At 40.1% G+C, this 25,161-nt stretch overlaps 1 protein-coding gene across 1 annotated transcript; it reads right to left on the bottom strand.

Annotated features, from left to right (window-relative positions):
* On the bottom strand, positions 1 to 25,161 carry GHRHR (growth hormone releasing hormone receptor). Its single transcript, XM_054274176.1, has 14 exons — positions 25,151 to 25,161; positions 19,096 to 19,141; positions 15,099 to 15,204; positions 14,449 to 14,556; positions 12,778 to 12,878; positions 9,929 to 10,026; positions 8,323 to 8,455; positions 7,301 to 7,454; positions 5,865 to 5,925; positions 5,693 to 5,762; positions 4,163 to 4,254; positions 3,537 to 3,666; positions 1,999 to 2,040; positions 1 to 123 (listed from the first exon to the last, which is right to left on the bottom strand). Exons 1-14 carry the CDS (start codon positions 25,159 to 25,161, stop codon positions 1 to 3), a joined length of 1,275 nt encoding a protein of 424 aa, XP_054130151.1.

A 25,161-nucleotide genomic window follows, 5' to 3' on the forward strand; every position in this document is an offset into this window, starting at 1 on the left:
TCAGCAGACAGATGTGGTCATTTTCACCCCAGAGCTGGAGGGCACAGTCCACCTGGTCCTCCTCCACACTGGCACCAGCCCGTATCTCTTCCCGTGCCACCTGCGGCCGATTTCCGTTTGCACCTGAGGAACAAAGGAAAAAGCTGTTTGGTGGTTGAATTCTGCTGGGGAGCAGACAGTGGGAAAGAAGCAGGAGAGAAAAAGGGGCTAGAAAAGAATAAACCTTTTAGACATCTCTGACCAAGTTAGTTTCCTTTTTAGATGATAGGGAGAAATATAATCCTGTCTCAACACGGCCATCTTTCTGCACTGATGAAAACTTCTCCTGAAGTTCTATCAGAAGTCAGCTTGAGGTCTTTAGCACTATAAACCATTTTCTCCATTTCTAAAATAGCTTTTTTTTTTTTCATATACCTTCTCCTTTTTCTTTTAATATTCCTATGAATATTTATTTTACCATCGATCTCACCAACATAGCCTACACAATGAAATATATTTTCTCCGCATTGCCTGCTCTTTCTCAGTTGCTAAGGGATGTTGTCTTGGTTCCATCTGCTTCTAGAAAAGTATAATCTGCAGCGAGTTTCTTAATCAGCATTCTCCAATTTGTGGCTGGGAAATAACGCTGCTTTGCCATTTGAGATGATGAGGGGAAAGGCAGCAGCAGCCAGAGAGGTTTGCTGTGTGTTGTTGACAGCTGTGTCATTGTGTGTCGTGTACTGGCATGTTCACAGGAGCACAGAGAAGGTCCAGGCCACCCACTAAAGCCTCCTGTCACATCTGATTCTTCTTAGAAATGTGCCTCCCCAGATGTTTAATAGGGAGGGAATTTCTGTATGGAAGTGCTGGATGCGTAACTATGGTCTGTGGTTAGAAGGGATTAGGGTTATTAATAAACTAATGACAGGATTTTTATCTAAACACAAGCATCATTAGAGCAGCCAGTAATTCATGGCCATAAACTCAACCAAAAGGCTAAGGTTGGTAATATATTTAAAAATATTTAATTTAATATTTCAGAAAATTCGGATAGAATTCAGAAAGTTTGGCCCATGGCACATGTAGGTGATTAAATAGTGCTTGAAATCTTAATCAGCCCTTGACTTTAAACTTTAAACTGGAAAATGAAGGTTTAGCAATACAGTCCAGGGAGTCTAGAGTGATCAGGGGCAGGATTCATCTCCTAAACACACCTTTGACATTCCAGGGATGCCCTTTCTGGGGAGAAGTTTGGACATACATGGAACAGGATTCTCCTTTTCAGGAGCTGCAGACAGAATCCAGCAGAGTGTTAGTCTGAAACTGAATCCCTGTCATATTCCAAAGGAGCAATCTCAGCTACTATGGAGTTAGAAAATGAGGGAAAATTTCAGAGTTTCAACATATTCTAAAATATGGAGGATAAACTTTCACGTTTTCTGTAGAATTCCTTTAAGATGCATTATTATCTCATCTAGACTGGACGTGGACACTAAGCTAAAAGGAAAGACTCATCTCCCATCAACAGTGAAATTCTGACTTCAACATTCTGAACAGAAAACCAGATTTACCAACATGAAGAAATACTGAGATGCTTCATGAGACTATTAAAAATACTAAGAAAAATATATATTTCACTATTGGAGAAAGCTATGCATTTAAATTCTTTCCAATTTAAACATAGACCTTAGTAAATGGAGATCACTCTGCATCACTGAAGCAAGTTGTATTTTTAGATCTGGACTTAGCAGGGGTTTTCCAAGCCCTGCTATAGGGCAAAAATGTGCAGAAAGGATCAAAAATACTTGACAGAATAGCAAAGTAGTAAAAGTTCATTTCTCCACTAGATGGCTTCATTCCCATGAAGATCATTGAAATGAAATTCATCATCATTGTTGCCCATGTAACAGTCATAAGAAAATGAAAGATTTGGTTATCTTTTGTATGAAACTGATTGTTAACTATATATTTGCCACTGAAGGCAGTATTGTGGAAAATATATCTGATATATTCCCTTACCTCTTGGTTCAGGAAACAGTAGAGAACTGCTACAATAAACCCCTGAAAAAGACCAGAAGATAAAGTTTTGAGGGTTAACACAGTCTGAAAAAGCCAGTTACATTATCTGACTTCATGGTATGTGAATTACTGTAGGTGGGAGATTGCTGGAAGTTGAAAGATAATTTATGGATCTCCAAAAAAGCTGAACAGCTTTAAAGATAAACACCTGGTTAGTGGCATTTCATCAAAATCAGGCACATACTATGAATTCACAAATGTGATTGATGATTATGGAAATGTGGTCCACTCTCCAGCCCAACACACTGACAGCTGATTCTTTATGCACTCTAAAGAAAGTAAAACAGGGATTGCCGACGGAGATCCATGGATGGAGCTCACATAGCTCTCCAGGCAAATCCTGTGTCTCTGTGTACTACCAGATGAGAGCCAATTCTGACCTATTGAATGTGTTTGTTAAGATTCTGAACTGAGATAAATCCAGGACAAATCCTAGGAGGTCAAAGGACCTGCATGACCAGATCCTGGCTCAACAGCTTGACCTTTTATTCCATTAAATTATTCATTAACTATTCATTAACTCAGTGAAGGTCCCTTCCCTGTACAGAAGGTTGGGATTGATGGACTGGGTTTGTTGGGACTGACACAACAGAGTCAATCCTCAAGAGGAATAAACCATCACAAAACTCATGGATTTCTGGTGATCCTCCCTGAGAACCATCTCATGAACAATCCCATGGAACCATCCAGGGAGAGATCTGTTCCCTGGGGAGGTTTGGAGGCATTCCCACAGCTGCTGCTTTGGACTGAGGTGCAGCCCAGGGAACAGGAGGGACGCAAAGGGAAATCCGGTCCTGCCCAGCTCATAAAACTCAGGCAGCAAAACCAACTGGAGGGGAAATCAGAGCAGGAGTTTTCTTGTTGGCATCAAGCTCCTCAAGCTGTCCATGTCCTGTGTGCCAATCCAGAGCAGTGGGGAGCATCAACCCAATATTTTCAGGAGGGGAAGGGATGTGGCATCCCTTGGGACAGCAGCCTGTGTGGGGCTGGTAAACACACCAGGCACTGCTTGATGCTTATGTTTAATTATCAATTTATTATTTGACAAAGAATTAGCAAGGGGGCTGGAGATACAACTTTGATTGCCTCTGGAGGATTATAAATCAGCCCAGTTCAGCTTGGATTTGTAAGTGAAGTCAGGGAAGGCAGTAGGTCAGGGAAGGACAAGTACTGGTAGCAAGGAAGATTTTCCATGCTTGACTTTGGCCCCCCCATCAGATTGACACACTTATCTGAAATTTTGTATTTCCAAAATCTGGAGGCCAGCCTAGAGCCAGGCAGGATTTGTCACCTCTTCAGACGTTTTAACTCAGCGAAGAACCAGGAACTTTGTGAGAAGACATTCTGTCATTAGTTTATTAAAGCCACTGGTTTCAGAATCTGAGGATTCTTTTTGTGCAATTCTTGTTGTTGTGAAGACACAAGGCTAAAATAGAAAAACTGGTAAGAAGGAACCAAAGGATCTGTGGTAATTTTACCTGAAAAGAGCCAATGCAGAGCTCCAAATAAAGTCGAACCCCCAGGCTGGTATATTCTGGGAGGAAGTTGAAGACAATGTAATGGGTTCCAAATAAAGGAATTAGAAGCAGAGTCGACCTTGAGAGACGTCTAGCACAGGAGATGAGAAGAAATAAGGTAATATTATTTTTCTGAGTAAAAACTAAGGCAGTCAGTGTGCCACAGCAGTGAGCAGAAATGAAGAAGAAACCAGGATATAAAATATAAAAAAATACATATAAAATAGAAATAAATATGCTGGCTTCCTTCTCATACAGAGAAAGGCAGCTATAGAGGGTAATTTTTCCTGTCTTAAATAAGAGGTTTAATGCCAATGCAATTAATTTCATTGTCTCCCCATTGATTTTAATTGCAAGGCTGGGCTGATCTGAATACATCCCATTGGCCAATATGAGGTGACTTGAGTCTCACCCTTTCACTGATTTGCTTTGGAGTGAGATAAGGTTGGGAATTATAAAATTTAACACTAATTAAACTGAGCCTGTCTGCAACACTAAGCAAGTACTTCTCTGTTTAGAAAAGACAACATAACTTTTTATTATTAATATTGAAATAATTGATTTTTAAAAGATATTCCATACATTACCTGTACTGAGAAGAATTATTGAAGTTGATTTGTCTAGGGTCTAGTTTTTTCAGCAATATTCTGATGATGTTGATAAATAGGACAAAATTGACCTGTTCATAACATTTGAGGGGTGGGAGGGAAGAAAAAGTTAATTTCTGATGAAAAACTTAGCAGTGAAAATCTGGTAATTTATTTTTTTTTTTTTAGTTAGAATGTAATTTCTGCAGTTTTAATGTAAGGTCGTTAATGCTATTCCTGCTGGCGGCATACAAGTATTTAAATAAGTTGCATTCCTGCTTGAAGAAATGGCTGAAGGTGAAAACTTGAGACTTTCACCCAGTTCAGCAAAATATTTTCATCAATAGCTTATCTGACTCTCTTTTGCCTTTTGTAGCTCAAATCAGTTGGATTCTCCTTGAAGATGAATATTGCATTAAATTCTGGCTGATCTCTCTGGGCACTATGAATAGAATTTTTCTGCCTAAATACTTCTACAATGAGACATTTCCATCAGAGCTGATGACCCTGTTCTGCCTTTGCAGTCAGTGGAGAACCAGCCAGGAGAGTGAGTGGAGCTTCAGGTGGGCTTGGGGGCAGCTCACCTCCTCCCAAGGTAGATATTTGTTTTAAATTGGGTGAATCTGAATCTGAAACTTGCCAAAAGTGCACATTTCCCTTTTTTGGCTCTGAAGGAGCCCTTGAGGAGCATTAGCTCAGCTCCAAAGCAGTCAGGGTCAATCCTAACTTGCAAATCAATTCTTCTACAGCTGTAATTTGGCATAGGTTTATGCAAAGCCTGTGAGGCTGCTTGGTTTTTCATGATCAGAGGGATTCTCCCCATGCACTTTTGGAGTGTCTGTACGCACCAGCTCTTCCTTAGGTGAGGCTGAATGTTTAGTTTTGTCTAAGAATTTCCTCATTGTACCAGAAAGTCCAACCTCATTCTGTCCATTAGTGATGCTCTATGTGAATTCCAGCAGAAGAAACAACAGAGGTAGAAGGACATGAAATATTTCATTGAAACACAGAGAACTCTGGCCAGAATTCAGCTTAAAATTCTTCACTCACATTGTTTGTGTGGATCTTTAAGGTCTCTTCCAACCCAAATTCTGTGATTCCATACCCCTCATTTGCATCCATCTGTTCTCCAATTACATGAAGATTTTTATAGCTGACCTTAAGGTCATCCATTAACTGCTTTCTCAAACGTTGCTTGGGTTTAATGACTTGTGAGAGTAAACATTTATGAAGATCATTTAAAGCCCATCAGTTTATTCAATAAATGCCAGGCTCAAGAGCTGTTATCAGTTGTCAGCTCTGAACAAAAACCTATTTCCCTTGAAAGTTTTGTATTAAAATTTATGGCAGATTCTAAGCTGTTATGCTAAAATTTTGTTTTCAAATATAAGGAGTATTTCATCCACTCACTTGCTATTAATTTCAACTAAACTGACAATTCTAGGAAAGTTTAAATTCAAAGAAACTCAATTTTAATTCAAAAGCCTTTTTTTTCTTCTAAGTAATATCAGGCAACTCAGAAGTACCTACCCCCACAGAAATTATAATTGGTCCTTTGATTAGCCACCAATAAGGAGAGCCTTGATTAATATCCCAGCATCTGCGAACATAATAGTAAGTTTACAAAAATACATGTATGTAATCACTGCAATCAATTAAAAATATAACTCAATATAGAATAAATTGGGAAACAAAGACTTACGCTGTGTCTTCAAAGTAGAATTTTGTCAATATCCATATAAGGGTGAAAAGTGTTGGAAAACCTATCAGACATTTTAAAATAAGGTATAATTAATCCAAGCCTTGTCCACTGAAACTCTGCTGCAGTGATACAGATCAGTCATTTCTGAGAGCTGGAATTATCTTTTGGGGTCAGTTCCTGTAACAGTAATTGTTTTAAATTCAGTCCCCAAAACACAAAAAGTGATTCTGTTTATTGAGTTGTTAGACCTTTCTTAATCTTTGGTGGCAACAGGCATGGATTTCCCTCCCTGAAGCAACAAAATATTTCTCTGGCCATAGAGGAGTGCTCTGCTCTTTCCTTTCCACAGCAATTCTCTGTGGGCACCCACTTGGTTTCAGATTTCTAAGTCTGAACAATTCAATTTATTCCAGACAACAACAAAATCAGAGGGGAGATGTTGCTGTTTCACTGCCTGTCCTGTTACAAGAGCTGCTTCATTCATACAATAGCTCAGCAAAAAATGGGCTGTAGAAATACCAGGAATAAAAATGTTCCTGATTAGGAAAAAAACAATTCCCTTTCCCAACCTGTGTAACCATTCTGCACAAAGAGAACAAGGCACATTGAATTCTGGTGTTTGTGATAATTCCTTAGAGGTGTTTTCAGTGGGGTGAAGAAGGTTGAGACTGCAGGATGTCTCCTTGGGCATTCTCAAATATAACTGATTTTATATCCCTTTCACAAGGGCTTTATTGCCATAAAAAAAAACCAACAAAAACAAAAGTTGATTGCTTCTGGCTAGTATGCACACAAAAATAAAATGGAAGCAACACCCACGTTAGGTTCTTTAGTTAGATCAACTGGGTACCACATCCAGTATTTTTAATGGGAATGAATCATGGAATCATAGAATTGTGGAGTCATAGAACCATGGAATCATGGAATCCTAGAACTGGGGAATTATGGAATCATAGAACCATGGAATTATGGAATCATAGAGTCATAGAATCATAGAACTGGGGGAATCATAGAATTATAGAATTGTAGAATCATAGAATCATAGAGTCATAGAACCATAGATTCATGGAGTCATAGAGTCATAGAATGGTCTGGGGGAGAAGGCACCTTAAAAACCACCTGGCTCCAGCCCACAGGGACACCTTCCACTGTCCCAGGTTGCTCAGATCCCCATCCAACCTGGCCTTCCAGGACATTTCCAGGTGTGGGGAATCCACAGCCTCCCTGGGCAACCTGTGCCAGGGTCTCACCACCCTCACAGTATGGAATTTCCATGTCCCATCACTCCATTCCTTGGGAAAAGTCCCTCTCCAGCTTTCTTGTACCCCCTGGAAGTTGCTCTGTGGTCTCTGTGGAGCCTTATCTTCTCCAGGCTGCACAGCCTCATTTAACACCTTGCCTTTTACTAATTTCCTGTAAAATCCATAAAAACCTACCCCAGCCAAAGAGAACCAGCCACCAAAAATATCTTCTTCCATGAGAAAGGGATGAGAGCAGCAAGCAGTTCAGGTAGAGAGCCTCCACCAGCAGCCACATGAAATTGGTCATCATGAAGTAGTGGCAGAAAACCACGGAGATCTTGCATTCAGTCTGGGGAACAGGAAAGTCACAGTTTAGGTGTTGCTTGGAGATGCATCTCTTTGGTTTGACCATGGAGGAGACATCTGTGATATTGGCTGAGTTCTACCAAGAACAAGATCTTTAAACTGATGTTTAAAATGAGAGCTTCAAATGTAAAATGGATTTCTGAGTAGTAAGGCTTTAGCCATCATAACGCCTTGCAATCCCCTCTGCATTTTGCTTTTTATCTCCATGTTAGAAATGTAACTTGGGCTCCCAAACATGTGAGCTCTCTCACAAATTCACTGCCCTGAGTGTACCTTCAGTGTCAAATGCTCCTTGAATAAAGGTTCAAGGTTCCATTTTCCTCCTTATGCTCAGCTCTAAAATTCTGTGTGGCTCTGAGCAGTGCAGAAGCATCCCATAAACCTCAGCTTGAAAACCATTGCCAAGATCTGGGGCTGGATGAATGCTAAATTCATTGTCTGGTACCTTGAGTGCTTTGTGCTTTACAGATCAGAGCTTCCAACCAGAACAGGAAACCCAAAGTTTCCAGAAGAATAAGCTTTAAGAAATGTTCTTTGATGTACTCAGAGATCTTCAATTTTAGATTTCAGGCTATTGACACATAACAATGTAATGATACTACTCTGTTGCTATGTGAAAGTCCAAATTTCATCTAGAGTGCTGCAACATCACAAATTGATGCTTTAAGAATATAGGAGGGCATAATGTACATATTTATGAAGTAAAATATACTGAATAAAATAATTATATAAATTTTATTACCAGGTTAGAAGGGAAAAAATAGTAAAAAAGAGGGATGAAAAGTGAAAGCATAAATAAATGGTAAATAAAAACATCAAATACCACAATATCCTGCTTTTCATGTGCTTACTGTGGAGAAGCTGCAGTGATCAATGCCTTCCTCCTGGAAAAGGACAGCATCCTTAATGAAAATGGCAACAGCCTTTAAGATGAATGTAAAAAAGAGCTGTACATGGATATAATTCCTGGGACACCGAAGCCTCCTGGAAAAAAAGAGAGGTCCCTCTGAGGTAATTAACTTTGTTGTGCTGGCAGTAATAAAATAAATAATAAACCCTTTTTTTTATCTCCGGTACTTACAGACACATTTAGGAAGAACATTTTGATCCACTGAGTTCTTTCAGAGAGAGGAAGAGAACTTCCTCATGTGAAGCAAATCAGCCACAATCTGCATTTTAATCTCTTTACTTGTTAACCAGAATTATAGGTTTTTCCTTACTTTGCCAAAGTCATTTTGATGAATTAAGTAAAAGCAGAGAAGAGCTTTGAAAAAATTTGGCACATCTGCTTCAAATTCAATTTGCACATCTACTTTAAATTCAATTCACACATCTACCTTAAATTCCCAGTTAACTAAGATTAAATTTTTACTGTTATAATATACAGATTTTTGAGGGAGTTATACAGCTTCATGTCTTCATTTGGAGATTAGGACATGAGTTGATAACAAAAAAGTTCCACTAAAAGCCAAATTCTACCCAGACCCAGTAATCTGAGGGTCACCTAATCTGAAAGTTCACCTGGAGTGTGCAGAATTTTATTGCTGACCTCAAATGTCAACTCCATTGTTAATTATGACTTTTTCCTCCCTATTACTACGCCTCCTTATGTCCATTGTTTCTTTCTTTCCCCTCATTTGGGCTGGTTTGTTTTCCTGAGGTCAGAGTGGATGTCAATAAACATATCTGGTGGCTTCCAGACATGAACTAGGAACCAGCAGAGGTCAAGAAATTTTCCCTAGAGAACCCTGATTCTCACAGCATAATAATATAATAAAACTCCTGCCTTTTTTTTTTTTTCTTCTTCTATTTTTTTTTTTTTGTCTCACAGAAATACAAGAAATAAACAAAAAATTAATAAAATAAATCCCACGTGGTGGCAAACATTAAATCTACATGAAATGATAAAATATTTTAAATACTCTTAATTAGACCTGAAAATACCTATGAGTATGTATAAAATACCTAATTCAGTAAGCAAGAATTTTCACCAAATGTGACCAAATTCTGAAACTAACTTTAAAACACGTCTTTCATGGTAAATGTTTCAATAGTAAATCAGGAGCACTCATTCAGAATCAGGTCCTTTGTGTATATTATTAAAAATTCCTTGGAGCCATAACAGGCAGGCATGCATAGTTTATGAAAAAAATCTTCATTCCAGCCTAAAGCAAATACATTTTTCTGTTGGTTCCTCAGGATCAAAGTGAGTTGCTGAGTTTTGCCAAGAGACAGCCTGGGTTTATTTCCCAGATTTGAATCTTCTTATTCCTGACTCTCTCTGATGCCGTTTAATTTCCAGCTTCAGTTTCATATTATTTAACCAACATGGCTGGAATTTTTTATTTTTATTCACTTGAATTTCTATTTCTATTCTTTTGTTATGTCTAATGTTGTCTGCCACAGACTAAGAAATTAAGAACTGTGAAAAGAATCTTGGTTAGAGGATGCCTTTACCTGAATGCAATCAGAACTGTCACAGCAATGATGAGGGAGGTGATGGACACGCTGTATCCCACAGTGTAGATGATCTTTATGGTAGCAAAGTAGGATTGCTATAAAAGAAGAGAATGATTTGTCACACAAGTTGCTGTTAAATGACAGCTTTTTTACTGATTTGTCAGTTTTGCTTTGTTTGGTGCTTCCATTCTGTTGACATCCCTGACTGCCTTTTTCTCCCCCTCTTCCTTCCCACAGCAAAATTCAACTTAAATCACTCATTCTGTTTCTTTTGTGTAATCCCATTCCATAGTTGTGTGGTTACAGCCCAATCCGATGCTGAAATATGTATTGATCTGGGTAGTTTAAAGCTCATTCACAAAAACATAAAAACCCACACAAGTCTTCAAAAAGAAAAAGGCATTGTTCAAAATCTTAGACAATTTTTATAAATATTGTGTTCTATGCCATGTTTTCTCTCCAGCAGTAGCAGGACAATGCTGCTGGCAGCATGACGAATACAGAATTCTATCAGCACTTCTCTATTTTTCTCCACTTTCCTAGTCTCTGCTTCCCGACTTCCATTTTTGCTGTCTATTCCTCATTTCAATTTTTATTGTGTTGTGGTGGGTTGTTTTGGTGGGATTGTTTTTTTTTTTTTGGGGGGGGGGGTTGTATTTTTTTGGTTTTTTGTTTTTTTCTGGGGTTGTTTCTTTCCTCTGTTTTTCTTGCTGCCAAACTCAACTGCTGCTCAGTTGGAGTGCCTGTCAAAATCCATTTCAATTTAAGTGGCTCCTCTATCAGACACAATCCCTGAGTGAGGACAAGTTGACTTGAGCCATCACAGATGAAAGCAGAAAGCAGAATGAATAAGCTCTAGGCTGCAGATCTAACTCCAGCCTAACATGATCCGTCTCTGGGGTCCCATTTCAATTTTATTACCTAAAACCTGCACAGCTGTGCAGTGCATTCCTACAGTTCACTTGGGGAAGGGGAGATGCTCATTTTGAGCCTGAAGTGGAATTTTAGGCATTATAAGACTGACATTTATTTAATTTATTTAGGTGCTTAAAAATTACCTGCCAAAATATGAGTCTGTAGTAGAACAAGAAGAGCCTGGCCATGGGGCTGAGCTGTTTAATTATTAATACAAACCTGGTTTTTCTCATCCTTTTTCTTTTATAGTTAATGAAGGAAAACACTCTCAGAAGACAATCCAAGTCTTTAGAAAATCAGACCTTATTGGTTTCTGTGACCCACAAAAAGGATCTACCACAACACCTGCCTTGGAAAGAGCAGGTTATAGAATCATAAATCCTTGACTGGTTTGGGTTGGAAGGGACCTTCAATTTCATCTACTTCCAACTCCTGGATTAGTAGAGTGAAACCTTTTATGCCAAGGACTTTGCATCCAAGTGTGCAGATTTATGATTATCCACAGTCTAACCAAATGGGCTGAGCTGTTGTTACTGCTCAGAGCACAGCAGGTGCACCCTGAATTTACCTTCCAGTGCAATTTTATCCATAAGAAACCAGATTATCCTCTTTTTTTATCCATAAGAAACCAGATTATCAATTTTATCCATAAAAAGACCAGATTATCCTTTCTGAGAGCATGCTTTAGTTGTGAATGCAGTAAGTGGAGACAGCCAAGAGACATCCCTGAAAAATTCCCACTTGATCCTGACCAAAGCATTAAGACAGATCCATGGTGCAGAGATTAGCTCCAACTTTCACAGTATTCTTCTGAGACTGATGAAGTTAAATGGGGTGGAAACGAGGCGTAATGGGGTTCAAAAAAAATCTAAAAAAAAAAATCTAGTGGGTGAAATGTGAGTTTTAAAGGATTACCCAAATCCCTGACTATGCACAGTTCCAGCCAGAGCTCACTGAAGTACCTCAGAGCTCCAAATCTTGCCAGGAAGTCTGGATGCACCACTCCATGAGAAACATCAAAACTGTGCTAGGCTGACCATAGCTGGCAACAAATCAGATGTGTAAAACAGAAAATAATCAACTCCTTAAGTGGATGAACCTACAACTGAGGAGTTTCCTTTAGGCAGAATAATGGAATCATCACAGAATGGGTTGGGAGGGATCTTGAAGACCATCCAGTGCCACCCCTGCCATGGGCAGGGACACCTCCCACTGTCCCAGGCTGCTCCAAGCCCTGTCCAACATGGCCTGGGACACTTCCAGGGATCCAGGGGCAGCCACAGCTTCTCTGGGGAACCTGTGTTCCCCAGAGATCTCCCCGTGGTGTTATGAACCATATTTTATCCTTATTAATTAGGGGTCAAGCATTATATTTTCCCTCTGCTTGTAAACTCAAGATATCACCATCAGTCAAAATCTGACTGAAGAAATATGTCAAATTCTGATCTCCATTACAGAGATTACAGAGATTTTGGGGCTTTTTTCCATTCCTAAATTAGATATTTCATGCAGAATGTAACACCCAAAACCCCTCTTTTCCTTAGATATTGTTAAATTTGGAACAGTGGTCTTTTAACAGCACACTTTCTGTACAGATGCTGTGATACTACAAATTCATCTTGCTGATATTACTGAAAATTACTGTTATTTGCTGATATTACTGAAATGTCTTAATTCACATTTTATGAACATTTTGTGGTATATCTTTGTCTGTTATACTTGTGAATTTACAGCCAGCTTTGTTAATGTTACACCGGAATAATAAAACATTCTCAGTTATCTTACAAAAGAAGTGGCCAGAGTAAAAAATGGAATTATGTCCCACACTTAGAAAGAAATTTCAGCTTCTTCTGAGTTTCCCTCTTCAGGAATAGAAAGGAATGCTATAACATCAGCACACCACTCACATATATTTGTGTAATTGAACCTACTTCTTCATGGGGAATCTCATCCTCTACTGGACAGGCCACATGGTAGGGAGGGAATGGGTCAGACCAGCCCTTTTTTGTGCAGTTTCTTTTTATCATCCCAGCTGAAAAAGAAGTATTAAATTTTCTCAATGAAGTACAAAATAATATGGAAAATAAAAGCCAGGAGAAGACCTGTGGCTGGTACAAAGTTGTACCAGGAGAAGATGATCATTAGCAGCTCACAGAGACAGTAGGGCAATTTTCCTGTGCACATTCAGATACAAAACTTTTTATTTTAGTTATTGACAAACAATGGGAAGAAGGGAGAGAAGGAAGAGGTGGGAAGGACTAAGGAAGGAATTATATCAGGCACACTGGAGAAGATTGGGAAGCGCTGCTCCATAAATTTCTGCTCTGCACAGCATTCACCCTTCCACCATATCCCTTTTCATTCCCACCTTCCCTGGGGCTCACTCTTCCCTAGCAGATGAAAATCTGGGATAAGCAGCTCCTTCCATGCTTCCACAAAAAATATTTATGAGTCAGATGAAGGAGAAGTCGAGAATCCCAGGGCAGGAAATGAATCTGCACAGATGAAAGGGATTTTCCTTATCCCTCGTTTATAACTAGCATGTGTTGGATGTGGCTGAGGTTGGGCTTTGCAGTTTCTTTTTCTTGAGGAACTGCCAAATCCAGGTCTTTCCTGGAAGGTGGTTTGCTCCTTGTGGGCTCACGTTTTGTTACTGGCCATGCTACCCAGAGAGGGAGCAGACACAAAGGTATTTTTTTGCAGTTTTGCAGCACATGTGCTGCTCCAAGGCCTAAATTCTGCTTTGAATCGCCAACCTTGGTCTTACAGAACAATCACATTGTTCATTCCTCTGCCTTTCATTTCATCCCACACCAATCCCAGCATAAATCTCAAGAAACCCCAAGCTTAAGTTCTGACCTAGATAGCCTCCAGATGAGCTTTGTAGGAAACTCATACAACAAACTGATCCCAAAGCACGTGGAAACCACGGAATTACTTGTGGCATTCACATTTTCTGGAAAAGTCCCTTCACCCAGGATTTTTCTCCTGGGAGACTGAGAAGCCCCAGAGAAAAGGAAAACAATTCTTATCTCATTTGTTTCTCCTGTGTTTTGCTCATTTGGAATGTGTTTGGAGATTGTTTACCCACAGGTGATTGTTTAATTGGTTTCTGCTGTGAATTATTTTGACTCATTGGCCAACTGGGGCCAAGCTGTGTTGAGACTCTGGAAAGAGTCAGGAGTTTTCATTATTATCTTTTTAGCCTTTTGTAAGTATCCTTTCTGTATTCTTTAGTATAGTTTAATATAATTCTTTAATATAATATAGTATTATAAAATAATAAATTAGCCTTCTGAGAATATGGAGTCAGATTCACCATTCCTTCCTGCCACAGGGCACCTTGCAAATACAATAATCACTCCTTGTATTTCAGTATATTTTTGATCCAGGACCTTATCAGAGACTATGGAAATCAAGCCCAGTTATGGATAATCCTTAAAATATGAGAAGAACTGCTAAGGTCCCTCAGATCTTCCTAAAGTCTTTGCAGTAATTCCCTGATCCAGCTCATGAGAACATTAAATTCTCTGTCTCCACCCTCCCTTTTCAGAAATGTTCTTGCCAGACACACAACAGGAGTAACCATGGTAGGACATCACCTGGCTCCTTCATGAAGTGAAAGAGGATGTTTGGACATGGTAAGGCAAGAATCTCTCCAGCATCTGCCTCTGGCCAGCACAACAATTTGTCCCAAGTTCTCTTGCAACCTCGGACAGAAAGTGAAACATATTTTTAAGCATGGTTAAATTTGAGCAAAATAAAAACCCCAAGCCTTTTTAAACTCTGCCACTCCACCCCTTCCATATCTTATAAAAATAGTTTAGCCACAGTTTTTATTATGAGAGATAAACACCCCCAGAGTGCTATTTAATCTGCTTTAGTTAGACCCCTGTGCTAGACTGAGGTGAGTTTTCAGAAAGAATGCGATAAATGAAGAGTGAGGCTGGAAGAAAGATCAGATCACCATAATTGTTCAGGGGTTGCCCTATTTTTAAAGATCAACACAACCTCACAAACAAGCAAGCATGATGCCAAAAAATTGGACACGGTCACAAGGATTCACTCTGGTAAATATTTGAATGTGAAAGACTGTGGAAAAATTAAAAAATGGGAAAGCATGGGAGTAGATGGAAGAAGAGCTGACAAGACAACAGCACATGGGAGCATAAATAAGATTCTCATTTTCTTTGGCAGCCTGGCCATGTCCTGACTCTGGTCCCTTCCCTCTCCCTCACACATGGATGGATACCTGGTGATGTTGCATTTCCATGCTCTTGTGGGGCCCCCAGACATTCAGCCTCCTTTTTCTTCAGCTCCACCATAAAATCACATTCTGGGTGGACATTCCCAGCAACCTGCAGGGAGGAGAGTTTGGGGGGATTAGTTAGAAGGGGTTGGATGAGATCTCATCAGGGATTAAGTCCAGACCTACTTTTGCATCTAAAAGGGTTTAAGGACATAGAATAGTGCTTAGGGTTTCCATCCAAAGGCTGCTTGTCTCTGCACAAGCTGGTAGTTAGAGCTCTGTACTGGAAAGTTTCTCAATTTCTCTGGCTACATTCAGAATAAAAGATCTCTTTGCTAGAGCCTGAATTTGAGTCCAGGATTCATTTACACCCTGACTTCAGCTAGACTCTGTTAAATATGGCCCCAGAAAAGCACACTGCCCCCAATCAGGCTCATTTTCTTACCAGTGCTGCAGGAAATGCTGCAGAACCTGTGCACAGACAAAGCCCTGCCAGCTTCCAGAGAAGCATCACCCTGAAATCACAGACAATTACTGCAAAACTGTCACCTGAAAGAGCTCCTCACTGCAAAAGGAGTTAATCTGTTCTCTCCCTTCTGCCATCTGCCTTTCTTTACATAGGGTGGGAGGCAAAACTCCTTTATTGGGAACAAAAAAGCATTCTGCACCAAAGCATTTGTTGGTGTGATGGTGTAAAGAAAAAAGTGACTCCCAGGGTTTTAATAGCAGGAACACATTCATTTGTTTAGTGCTTATTTAGACTTATATGGGAACCACAGAAGGATCTGAAGGTATACAGAGAACTTTGGGCAGTAAAGGACAAAATCTGCCCAGGCTGTTGCACCCAGAATGCTGAGGATGCACCGCTGGGCTGAAGCGCACAGGACTATTTCACACAAATTAAAAAATATGTGCTTGTCCAGCCTTAACCTCTGTCCCCAGTCCCAAAAGATGAGTTGTGATCAGAGACACTCTGACGTTTAGCTCTTCACCCTGGCCACTGGTGCTGGTGTGCTCTGCATGTGTGAATATAGACACAAAAACACAGAGACTAAATAGAAAATGAACCCAGGATGAGACTCGCATGGTGAACAGGTGGCTGGCATATGGCTCAGTTTTCTTCCACCCAGAGAAGATTAATATTCAGGGAATTTGGAAAATAACTCTCTGGCTTTCAGTTCATTCAGAGGGCAGATTGTGTCCTTTCCAATAAGCTGGTCTTTCCCCTCCATGTTAATATCCATGTCTCATGTTGGCCTGCAGAGCATTTGAACTGCATATTGACCAAATATTTGAGGCTCTCAGACTGCTGGAGAGCAGTGGATTAATTACACAACATTTGTTTTTCTGGGGTTTGGGCCCTGGTAGTTAAAAATGTCATTATCTCCACATGTTTGCCCTGCAAGATCATCTGCTTCTCATTTACTGCACTTTTAGGAGGATGTGGTTTTCCTGCCAGATTTGCAGCCAACAGTGCCATGGATCAGTTTAAGGCAGCAGTGAAAAGCAGGGCTCCTTCTCCAGGCTGAATGGAGCTTGGTGTGTGTGAGAGGAGGGGAACTGTGGGTGGATGGGTGGATGGATGGATGGATGGATGATGGATGGATGGATCCATGGATGGATCCATGGATGGATGATGGATGGATGGATGGATGGATGGATGGATGGATGATGGATGGATGGATCCATGGATGGATCCATGGATGGATGATGGATGGATGGAGGGATGGAGGGAGGGATGGATGGATGGATGGATGGATGGATGGATGGATGGTGGATGGATGGATCCATGGATGGATCCATGGATGGATCCATGGATGGATGATGGATGGATGGATGGATGGATGGAGTAGAGCAAAGACATTGCCCTGCCCCAGGAAGAGGAGATCTGACCTGTTATATGCTCTAGGAATGTCATCCAGATCAGCAAACCTGGGGTTCTAGGGAGACCCTCCGTTTCTCTTCACTAAGAAATTGGCAGAATTACAGAAAATTGGCATCTTTCTTGAAAAGCTTTGCTCTCATGATACCTCTTTTCATGCCAACATATATTATTTCTCCCCTTGTACTCACCCTGGACAGTGACTGCAGGAAAACTCCCTAACCATGGTGTATGACAGCTATTGCAAGAAGCAGCTTTATTAGTCAGTAGAAAAAACAATCAAACCATTTACTGAAAATCTCTTTTACAACATTCTCTTGGTTCAGTGAACCGTGCCCAGAAAAACCTCAGCAGGAGGAAATGCACCTATTTGCACTATTTTAAATTATTTCTCCTGGCAAAAAAGCATTGCTAAATTTTGCCTGTCAAAACTCTCTTTGCTCTGTGAAATGTTCGTGGCAAGAGCAAAGCTTGTTTGGCTCATTCACCAGTCCAGGAAACTCCAGGAAAGTCTTTTTTTTTCCACTTCTACTTTCTAAGTCTCCAGATTGTGAGAACACTTAATTTAGCACATGCACCTCAAATGAAAAGATGAGGCTGATCCAGTACCAGGTATTTAAATTGTTGCCTCTTCAAGAAGAGCCAGCCTTAGGAGGTGCTGTCACAGTTTATTTTCAAGTTAGCACTAACACTGGCTGAGCAGACACTGAGGGCCAGATCTGATATAACAGAAACTCAGGTTAAATAAACTGAAAAGATTTATTCTACTCCCAGGCTGTGTTTTAGGTATATTTATCACCTCAAACCACTCTACCTCTAGCAGACCCCCAGTTTAAGGAGATGAGAGTCAGCCTCTCAAGCATTCCAAACCTCTCCAGGAGCTGAGTTCATATTTTCCAGAGAAAGCACATGAAGAAATTACACCCACAACAAAAACAGAGAACTGCTTTTCCACCAATTTATACTCAAATGAGGGTTGTTTATCTATCTTCTAATATGCAACACATGCTAGGAGATTTTCTTTATACACTAACACATAAACTTGGTTTTGATCAGTATATAATAATAATAATAATAATAATAATAATAATAATAATAATAATATAGAAAGCAACCCAAATTTGTCAAAGAAAATTCTGTTTTTCATGGGTAAATGAGGCAGGTTCTTACAGAGGCCTTCAGTCATATTTTTAACCATTAGCACTGAATCCTGGTATTCTACTTAAGAACAATCAGGGTAGTGGGTTTGTCACTCAGGTGATACAAAGGAATCTCTTGTTTCACATCAGTAGAAAGTCTGTTCAGCCATTTCACAGTGGTTTATTTTGCTCAATGAAGAGAAAAAACCCAAGCTGCTGTGCCACCCCTCATGAAATGTCCCTTCAGGGAAGATATTCCCAGGAAAGAAGAAAGGATGTAGAGGTGGCATGGCAAAAGGAAGATGCTGAAGATGTGATTATTTTCAAAAGCAAAGATAATATCCTGCCCCTGATTTGTACAAACCTTTCCTGATACTGGTGCGATCTTGGTTTGCCAATCTCTGTCCAAAGTGAGTTATCAACAAGACCTCTAAGCTCTTTAATGGCTTTGGACCTTTCTAAATCTGCCCTAAACATCCCTGTGGTTTCATTCTTTTGTTACCTGCAGCATCTCAGCTGCTCACATGCCAAATAATATCAGTGCTACCACCAAGGCAGATGAAATTGTAGCAAAAAACCTGCAGAATCTGAAATTAAAGAAAACTCTATCAAAACTCAGCTGCTCTGGTGTAACAGCCCTCCTCCAGTTTTTTCTTCTTTGTCACTGTCTTTCAAAGCCCACACACACAAAATAAGAGTTTCTCTTTATGTGGTTCTCTTTACTGAGTGTGTCATAAGAAAGCAGAGAAATAAACTGATATGAAGATCCCACAACGTGGGTCCCTTCTGCCGCTGTTCACACTTTTCATTGCATCTCGCCTTGTTTAACTGGAATCCAAAGCAAACAGAGAAAAGAGACATATAAAAAAAAAAAATAAAAATAAAGCTGTATCTGACCATCTGCTCCCACAAGGAAATGAACAATTATTGAAACACAATGAAGCAAAAGGTTTTTTTTATTTTTCATGCAATTACTTACAAGCACTGCCAGACTCAGGGTGCGCAGGGCACAGTGATATAAAGAACTCATCTCCATGTTCATGTTCCAAAGCAAGAGCCAGATCTCAGTTCTTCAGCTTCTCTTAGCATCTTTCACCTGCTTTTTGGCTTCTCTTTCTCCTCTCAGTTGCAGATTTGAAGCATTTATCTTTTTGCACAGAAGTGACGTAACAGGGATGTGAAGTGGGAGATAAATATTAACAATTCTCCACGCTGTGTTTAAGCTTTGCAAATTTTTGATTTTGCTCAAAGACTGGACTGGATGAACTGAGTGATTGATGCCAGGATTATGGGAATTCTCTATGCTCCTAGCAAGACTCATTTCTTTTAATACAAAATGGTTTTGGGGGGATGGAGAGCTCTAAATGTTACTAATCCCATATTAAATCAACATGATTGGCATAAAAGGAACACTCTCCTTACAGTTATTGTATATTTTTTATAATGAAATGTTTTTCTTATATGGGTCTAGTGTATCTGGGTGGTTTTATACCAGTATAATGACCACAGTGCTGCACTTTAAAATGCAAAATCAAACCCTACTGACAGGCATGTGAACACAAATTTTGCTGTGTACCTGTTGGGGCACTGAGTTGAAGGCAAAATTCACAGAGGATTCTTCCCAGTTTGCTTCAGACTTTTGAAAGTTCAGTGTCTGAATGTCAATGAGTCAAGTCCTTTAGCCAAAGTCTAGAAATGCAAACACTCAGCTCATTCATCTCATCCTGAGATTCAAGGCAGGCCAGCTGAATCCCACTCCAGAAATGCCCATTCTCACTCAGAGCTAAAGGGAGATTTATTTCATTTGTCTCTCAGTTTGTACCACCTTGAAGGCCTTTAAATTCCCCATCAACATTGGGCAAATGTCAACATTGCAAGATCAGAGACTCAAGGTATGAAATCCCTTTCAAATGTTGTTCTTTGCTCTTCTATTCTCATCTCATTCCATTCCTTAAATTAATTTATAACCCCCAGCTCCCAACTTCTCATACAAATGTCCATCCTACAACCCTGCTTCCACCTCTGGCACTGCTCTTTGTCCATCAACCCTGCTTATATTTTTCAATTATTTCCTCTGCTTCCCTACACAGATTGTGGGAATGCTGAGAGCCAGGAAAGAAGCCTCTCCCCTCCCAGAGTCACCACAGCTGTGAAGAACTGAAGTTGTAGCTACTTTTGGGAATATCTGTGGGATTGAAGCCTCCAGGGCCTGGTTGTAGGTTGGGTCTGGGAGGGAACTGAGCATATCCAGTGCAAGAAAGTGTCTCTGGAGAGCTGAAGTGGGCAAATTTTCCTTGCAGTGTGTGCTTAAAGATTTATTTAATTCTCCTCTAAAGCCTTATACCTTCCTTAATTATGCTAACTTTCAAAGTCTTGCCTAAAACAAAATTAGAGCTGTGTTCCTGTCAGTTTTAATCAGCTCATTCCAGAGGATGAAGCCCTAGAATGGTAAATGAACACTTGTAAATGTATTTATCATGGGAAAATCTCATACTTCTTCCTAAACTCATTTCAGAAGCTACAGAATCTCAAGAACTGCAATATTTCCCTGCAGAGATGTAACAAGGAAAAAATTCAGCCCATAATGTTCAATCTACTTTTTCAGTCAGTAAAGTTATGAAAAAAAATCTGGTAAGAGAAATTAAATCTACAAAGTTTTAATTCACCATCATACATACCTTCAAAATAATGTTTGCTGACAATATTCTGTTCTTACCTGCATTTTGCTGATTACCTTGTATTCCCATTTGGGTAAAATGTAAATATTCAGGTTGTCCTGAATTCAAAGTTCTTTCAGTAGTAAGACTATAACAGGGAGGTTTAGCTCTCTTACAAACATTTAATATTATTAAAACCCTTGGAAATTTTATAAAACCATCGTGACCAATGCTGTCAGCACAAGATCATGCCAGAATTTGGACACATTCCCCTCCTTCCCAAAACCATTATAGATTTATGAAAAAAAATCTGACTGAGCATCCATCACGTTTCCTGCCATGTATCAGTGCTTTAAGGTTAATAACCTTTAGGCTGTCCCACAAATTGTCTGCTGACCATACACCCCACAGCCATTTCAACCAGTGTTTGAAGAGGGATCATGAACAGACCCATTTCAGAGGAGCAACATCTCCCATTCCATGGGGATGCACTTTTTTGGTCCATGTATTAAAAAATAAATTGCCTCTGAGTAAGCTTCTGGTGTCCACATCAGAATTTTCCATTTCAGCCACCACATCTGAGGCACTCAGTGTGTTTATTCAGTGCTGTTGAAGTCATGGCTATAAAAACCACAGAAGGCATTGCCTGCCACTTTTCATCCTAGGAGGGAACACAGAGAAACCCCAGTGTAAGATATCTCAAAAGGTTTTCATTTTTCAGGCAGAAAGAATATCGGTATGGAGGAGGTTTATGCTGAAATCTACAATATAGGAGCTCTGATCAGCATGGATCATTTTGGAAAACCTGGCTTTTCTGTGTTTTCCGCCTGATTCTGCCACTCTGCAGCTCAGACATTCCATTAAAATGAGTTCCTTCCTACTGTCGCTGTTGTGTGCAAATTCCCAGCTGTTTGTGGTTAAGGAGAAAGGCGCGTCTAAAGGAAAATAATGGGTTTGTGGGTCTTTTTTATTATTATTATTTCATTTAAACAACTTTATTTTTTCATTTAAACAAAAAAAGTTTCCACAATAACCAACAGAACTTCGAGCTGCTTAGCTTCACCATAAAAGCACATCTGAAGGACCAGTTTTCCACAGGCACAAACTTCTCACTTCCTACCAGTCCTTGGACACCAACACCTCTGCAAGCCTGCTCCCACACTCCTCCTGAGCAGAGGCAGACACGTAGTAGATCAGTAATTACTACATCTTCTCTCCACTCATCACCTGCACCATCAGCACCCTCCCTGTTCCAGCAGCTCCTCTGCCAAGTTTTCTAGCGGTGGCACTTTGCCTTCAGGATGGCACAGCTGCAGAGGAGACACTGGACATGCAGTAAAAGGAGCTGCTTTCTCCCCTTGAGCTTTCCAAAGGTGAAAACCTGATGTTTTCATGACTCTCTCAAGGATTCCCTTGCAGCATTTTGTGGAATGGTTTTAGTTTTTGTTAAAAGTTTGTATAGTTTATAAAATATTGGCTGATTTCACAACAACTTGCTCCATCCTCCCAGCCCTGCCATCCCTGTTTCTGCACTCTTGAACATAAAACAACATCCCAAAACTTATAAAAACCTCTTGAATTTTTTTTTCTGCCACTTTTTCTCCCTCTACAACACCCCTCCATTATCACAGAATCGCAGAGTGCTTTGGCTTGGAAAGGACCTTAAAATCATCTGGTCCCAACCTTCCACAACACCAGGCTGCTCCAAACCCCATCTAGGCTGGGCTTCAATATTTCCAGGAATGGGGTTTCCACAAGTTCTCCTGGGAAACTCTTGTACTTACAAAGACATTTGCACATAGATTAATCTACAGCTGAAATGTTCAACAGGGTTGGACAGGGCTTGGAGCCACCTGGGATAGTGCAAAGTGTCCCTGTCCATGGCAGGGGATTGGAACTGGATGGTCCCTTTGGATCTAAACCAGTCCACAATTCATGATTTTAGTTTTCTTATGATGAAGGAAAGATGGAGGAAACCTTAACACTCTAAATTATTATTTCACAATTTAACAAAAAAAAAGGCGCTAACAACTTACTTCATTGACGTATAAACCCCATGGATTTTCCAAAGCTAAAAGCAAACAATTTGAGTTGAATAGTTACAGCTTCTGAAGTGACATTGCTGCAGCTTCATATTTCCCAAAAACATGCCAAAAAATAGGTATTAAATTCAATTCTGGGGGGAAAAAAGCTACAGGTGGCATTTTTCTTGAAGTCATTAATGCAACCACCAGTGTCCAAAGTGAAAATGGAGCTAGGAATGCTTCTGTGGGCTACCGAGGTCACCCTGATGGGCACAGGCTGCTGTGGTGAAATTTGTAATACTGAAAGCAAATCTACAGAGAAATATAAGGAAATTTCACTCTTTAACATTGTCTCACACAGTCTTTTCTTGCCATGATGTTTCTCTAATACTATTGAAATTTAGAGGGAAGGTGTGGGAGGGGAGGAGGAAGGCTGGGCCTGTCATTTAACCACAGCTCCAAGAATAGGCGGTTTTGCTGTGCAGACGTGATGGATGAATGTTTCATTTCCCAGGAAAAAAGGGAATGTTCAAAACTTTACACAGCCCAGAGCTCAAAGAAGAATTATAAGTGAGGCCCTGAATTATCATTTTTTAAGATTGAAAAATATGCAGAGCCCATAATCATGCAGTCAAATTAATTTTTCCTTGCAGTGTAAGAGGTTGATCATTTTGCTCATTTTGCTCATGTCATTTATGAAATCGGCTGATGGATTTCAACTAAAGCTGCTTAAACAGCACAAAATGTAGAGCAATAACTCTATATCATGTGAAATTAAATCTGTTTAAGCACTAGAATATTGGGGCCTGTACCAGCGTGCTTGATTGGTTTTATTTCCACTGGGATAATTTTTTTTAGTTTGGCAGCAAGGCTATGGCACAGCTACTTGCCCACATAGTGCTTCAGCTCTTCTTTTCTCTCCCATTTCAACTTCTCCCTGCCACAGCTATTTGTGGGCATTGCAGGGAGCAGGAGCAGGGAGCTGATCCAGACTAGAAATACACATTTTTTATCCAGCAGAATCAGTTCCCAGGGCACCTTGTAAATGCTGGCAGTGGAAGAGAGAAGGCAGCCCCTGGTAGGGGAGTGGGGCCAGTTTTAGGAGAGGACAGGTGCCCATCAGGTGATGTTTCTTTGCCGTTTGAGTGCTGCATTTAACATTTCTCTTAATGGGGTAAAACAAAAAAACTCAGAAGTTTTTGGATGCTGAAATTAAATATAGGAAGATGATTACTGTGTGGTCCAAAATATCTGTCTCTCTTGCTCCTCTTTTAACTAGTTACTTTTTAGGACCTTTCTAGTTCTAAAGATGGTCCTTAAATTCACAATTCCTCGTTAGCTGCTGGTCATACTCAACCAGTGCCTAACATCAGAGAAAGAAAGTGATTCGCTTTCTACACTAAGAATTTTGGGATAAGATATGAAAGGAACAGCTACAAAAATCAACAGACCTGCAAGAAAGCACCCAAGGGTGGAGGTGGCTACACAAGGTGATGTCAGTGATGTCATAATACCAGAGAAAGGGCAAAATTATTTGGTGTATAAATGAGGGAATCACTTATTTCTTGCAAAAGCAATACTTATGGTGGTAAGCAGTCAAACTGCCAGAGCAACTTGGCCAGACAAAGATGAAGCCTTTTTAGGAAATATTTTTCAAGAAAGCTTTGGATGCGCAGGAAAGAATCCAGAGGCAAGCAGAGAGTTTGAGGAGAGGCCAGGAAAATGCAGAGTAAGGGGAAAGGTCGGAAGGAAAGCAATGGTTTTGCCAAAAGAGAAGATGAAGTGGACACATCACAGAGCCACAGGGTCATGGAATGGTTTGGGTTGGAAGGGACATTAAAGATCATCCAGTTCCAACTCCCTGCTGTGGGCAGGGACACCTTCCACTACACCACAGTGACATGGCACATCTCATATTGTAAAAGACCTTTGGAAAGGAAACAGGAATAAATTTGCTGTGTCAGGTCGGGCAAAAAGACACTGGCTAAAAGTGCAAGAGGGAAATTGTGGATGGGATGTCTGGAAAAATCTTTGTGTCAGTAAAAATTGTTGAAATCTGTAAGAAATGAAGAGAAGGAAATGTAGAATCTCCGTCACTGGATGGGTTTTGAAAAAGATCAGACAAACACCATGGGAGTGATGTCTTGGACTGCCTTGTGGCTGGACAATGGCTTGGTTGATATCTTGAAGTCTTTTCAAGCTGTTTTCCTGTATTTTGTTAGAATTCTGTCAGTCACGGAAGATCAGTCCTTGAGGTGCTTTGCCACCAGAGTTGTCTTTAGGGGTGGGCAAAGTGAATAGAACTTGAGAGGAGAGAACAGTTTATAATAATGTCATACTTCCTCTTCCACACCAGGAATTCAT

Source organism: Melozone crissalis, unplaced genomic scaffold (assembly GCF_028551555.1).
Source record: "Melozone crissalis strain CALT ecotype California unplaced genomic scaffold, PUWL_Pcris_2 ptg000016l_1, whole genome shotgun sequence".
Classification (NCBI taxonomy): Eukaryota; Metazoa; Chordata; class Aves; order Passeriformes; family Passerellidae; genus Melozone; species Melozone crissalis.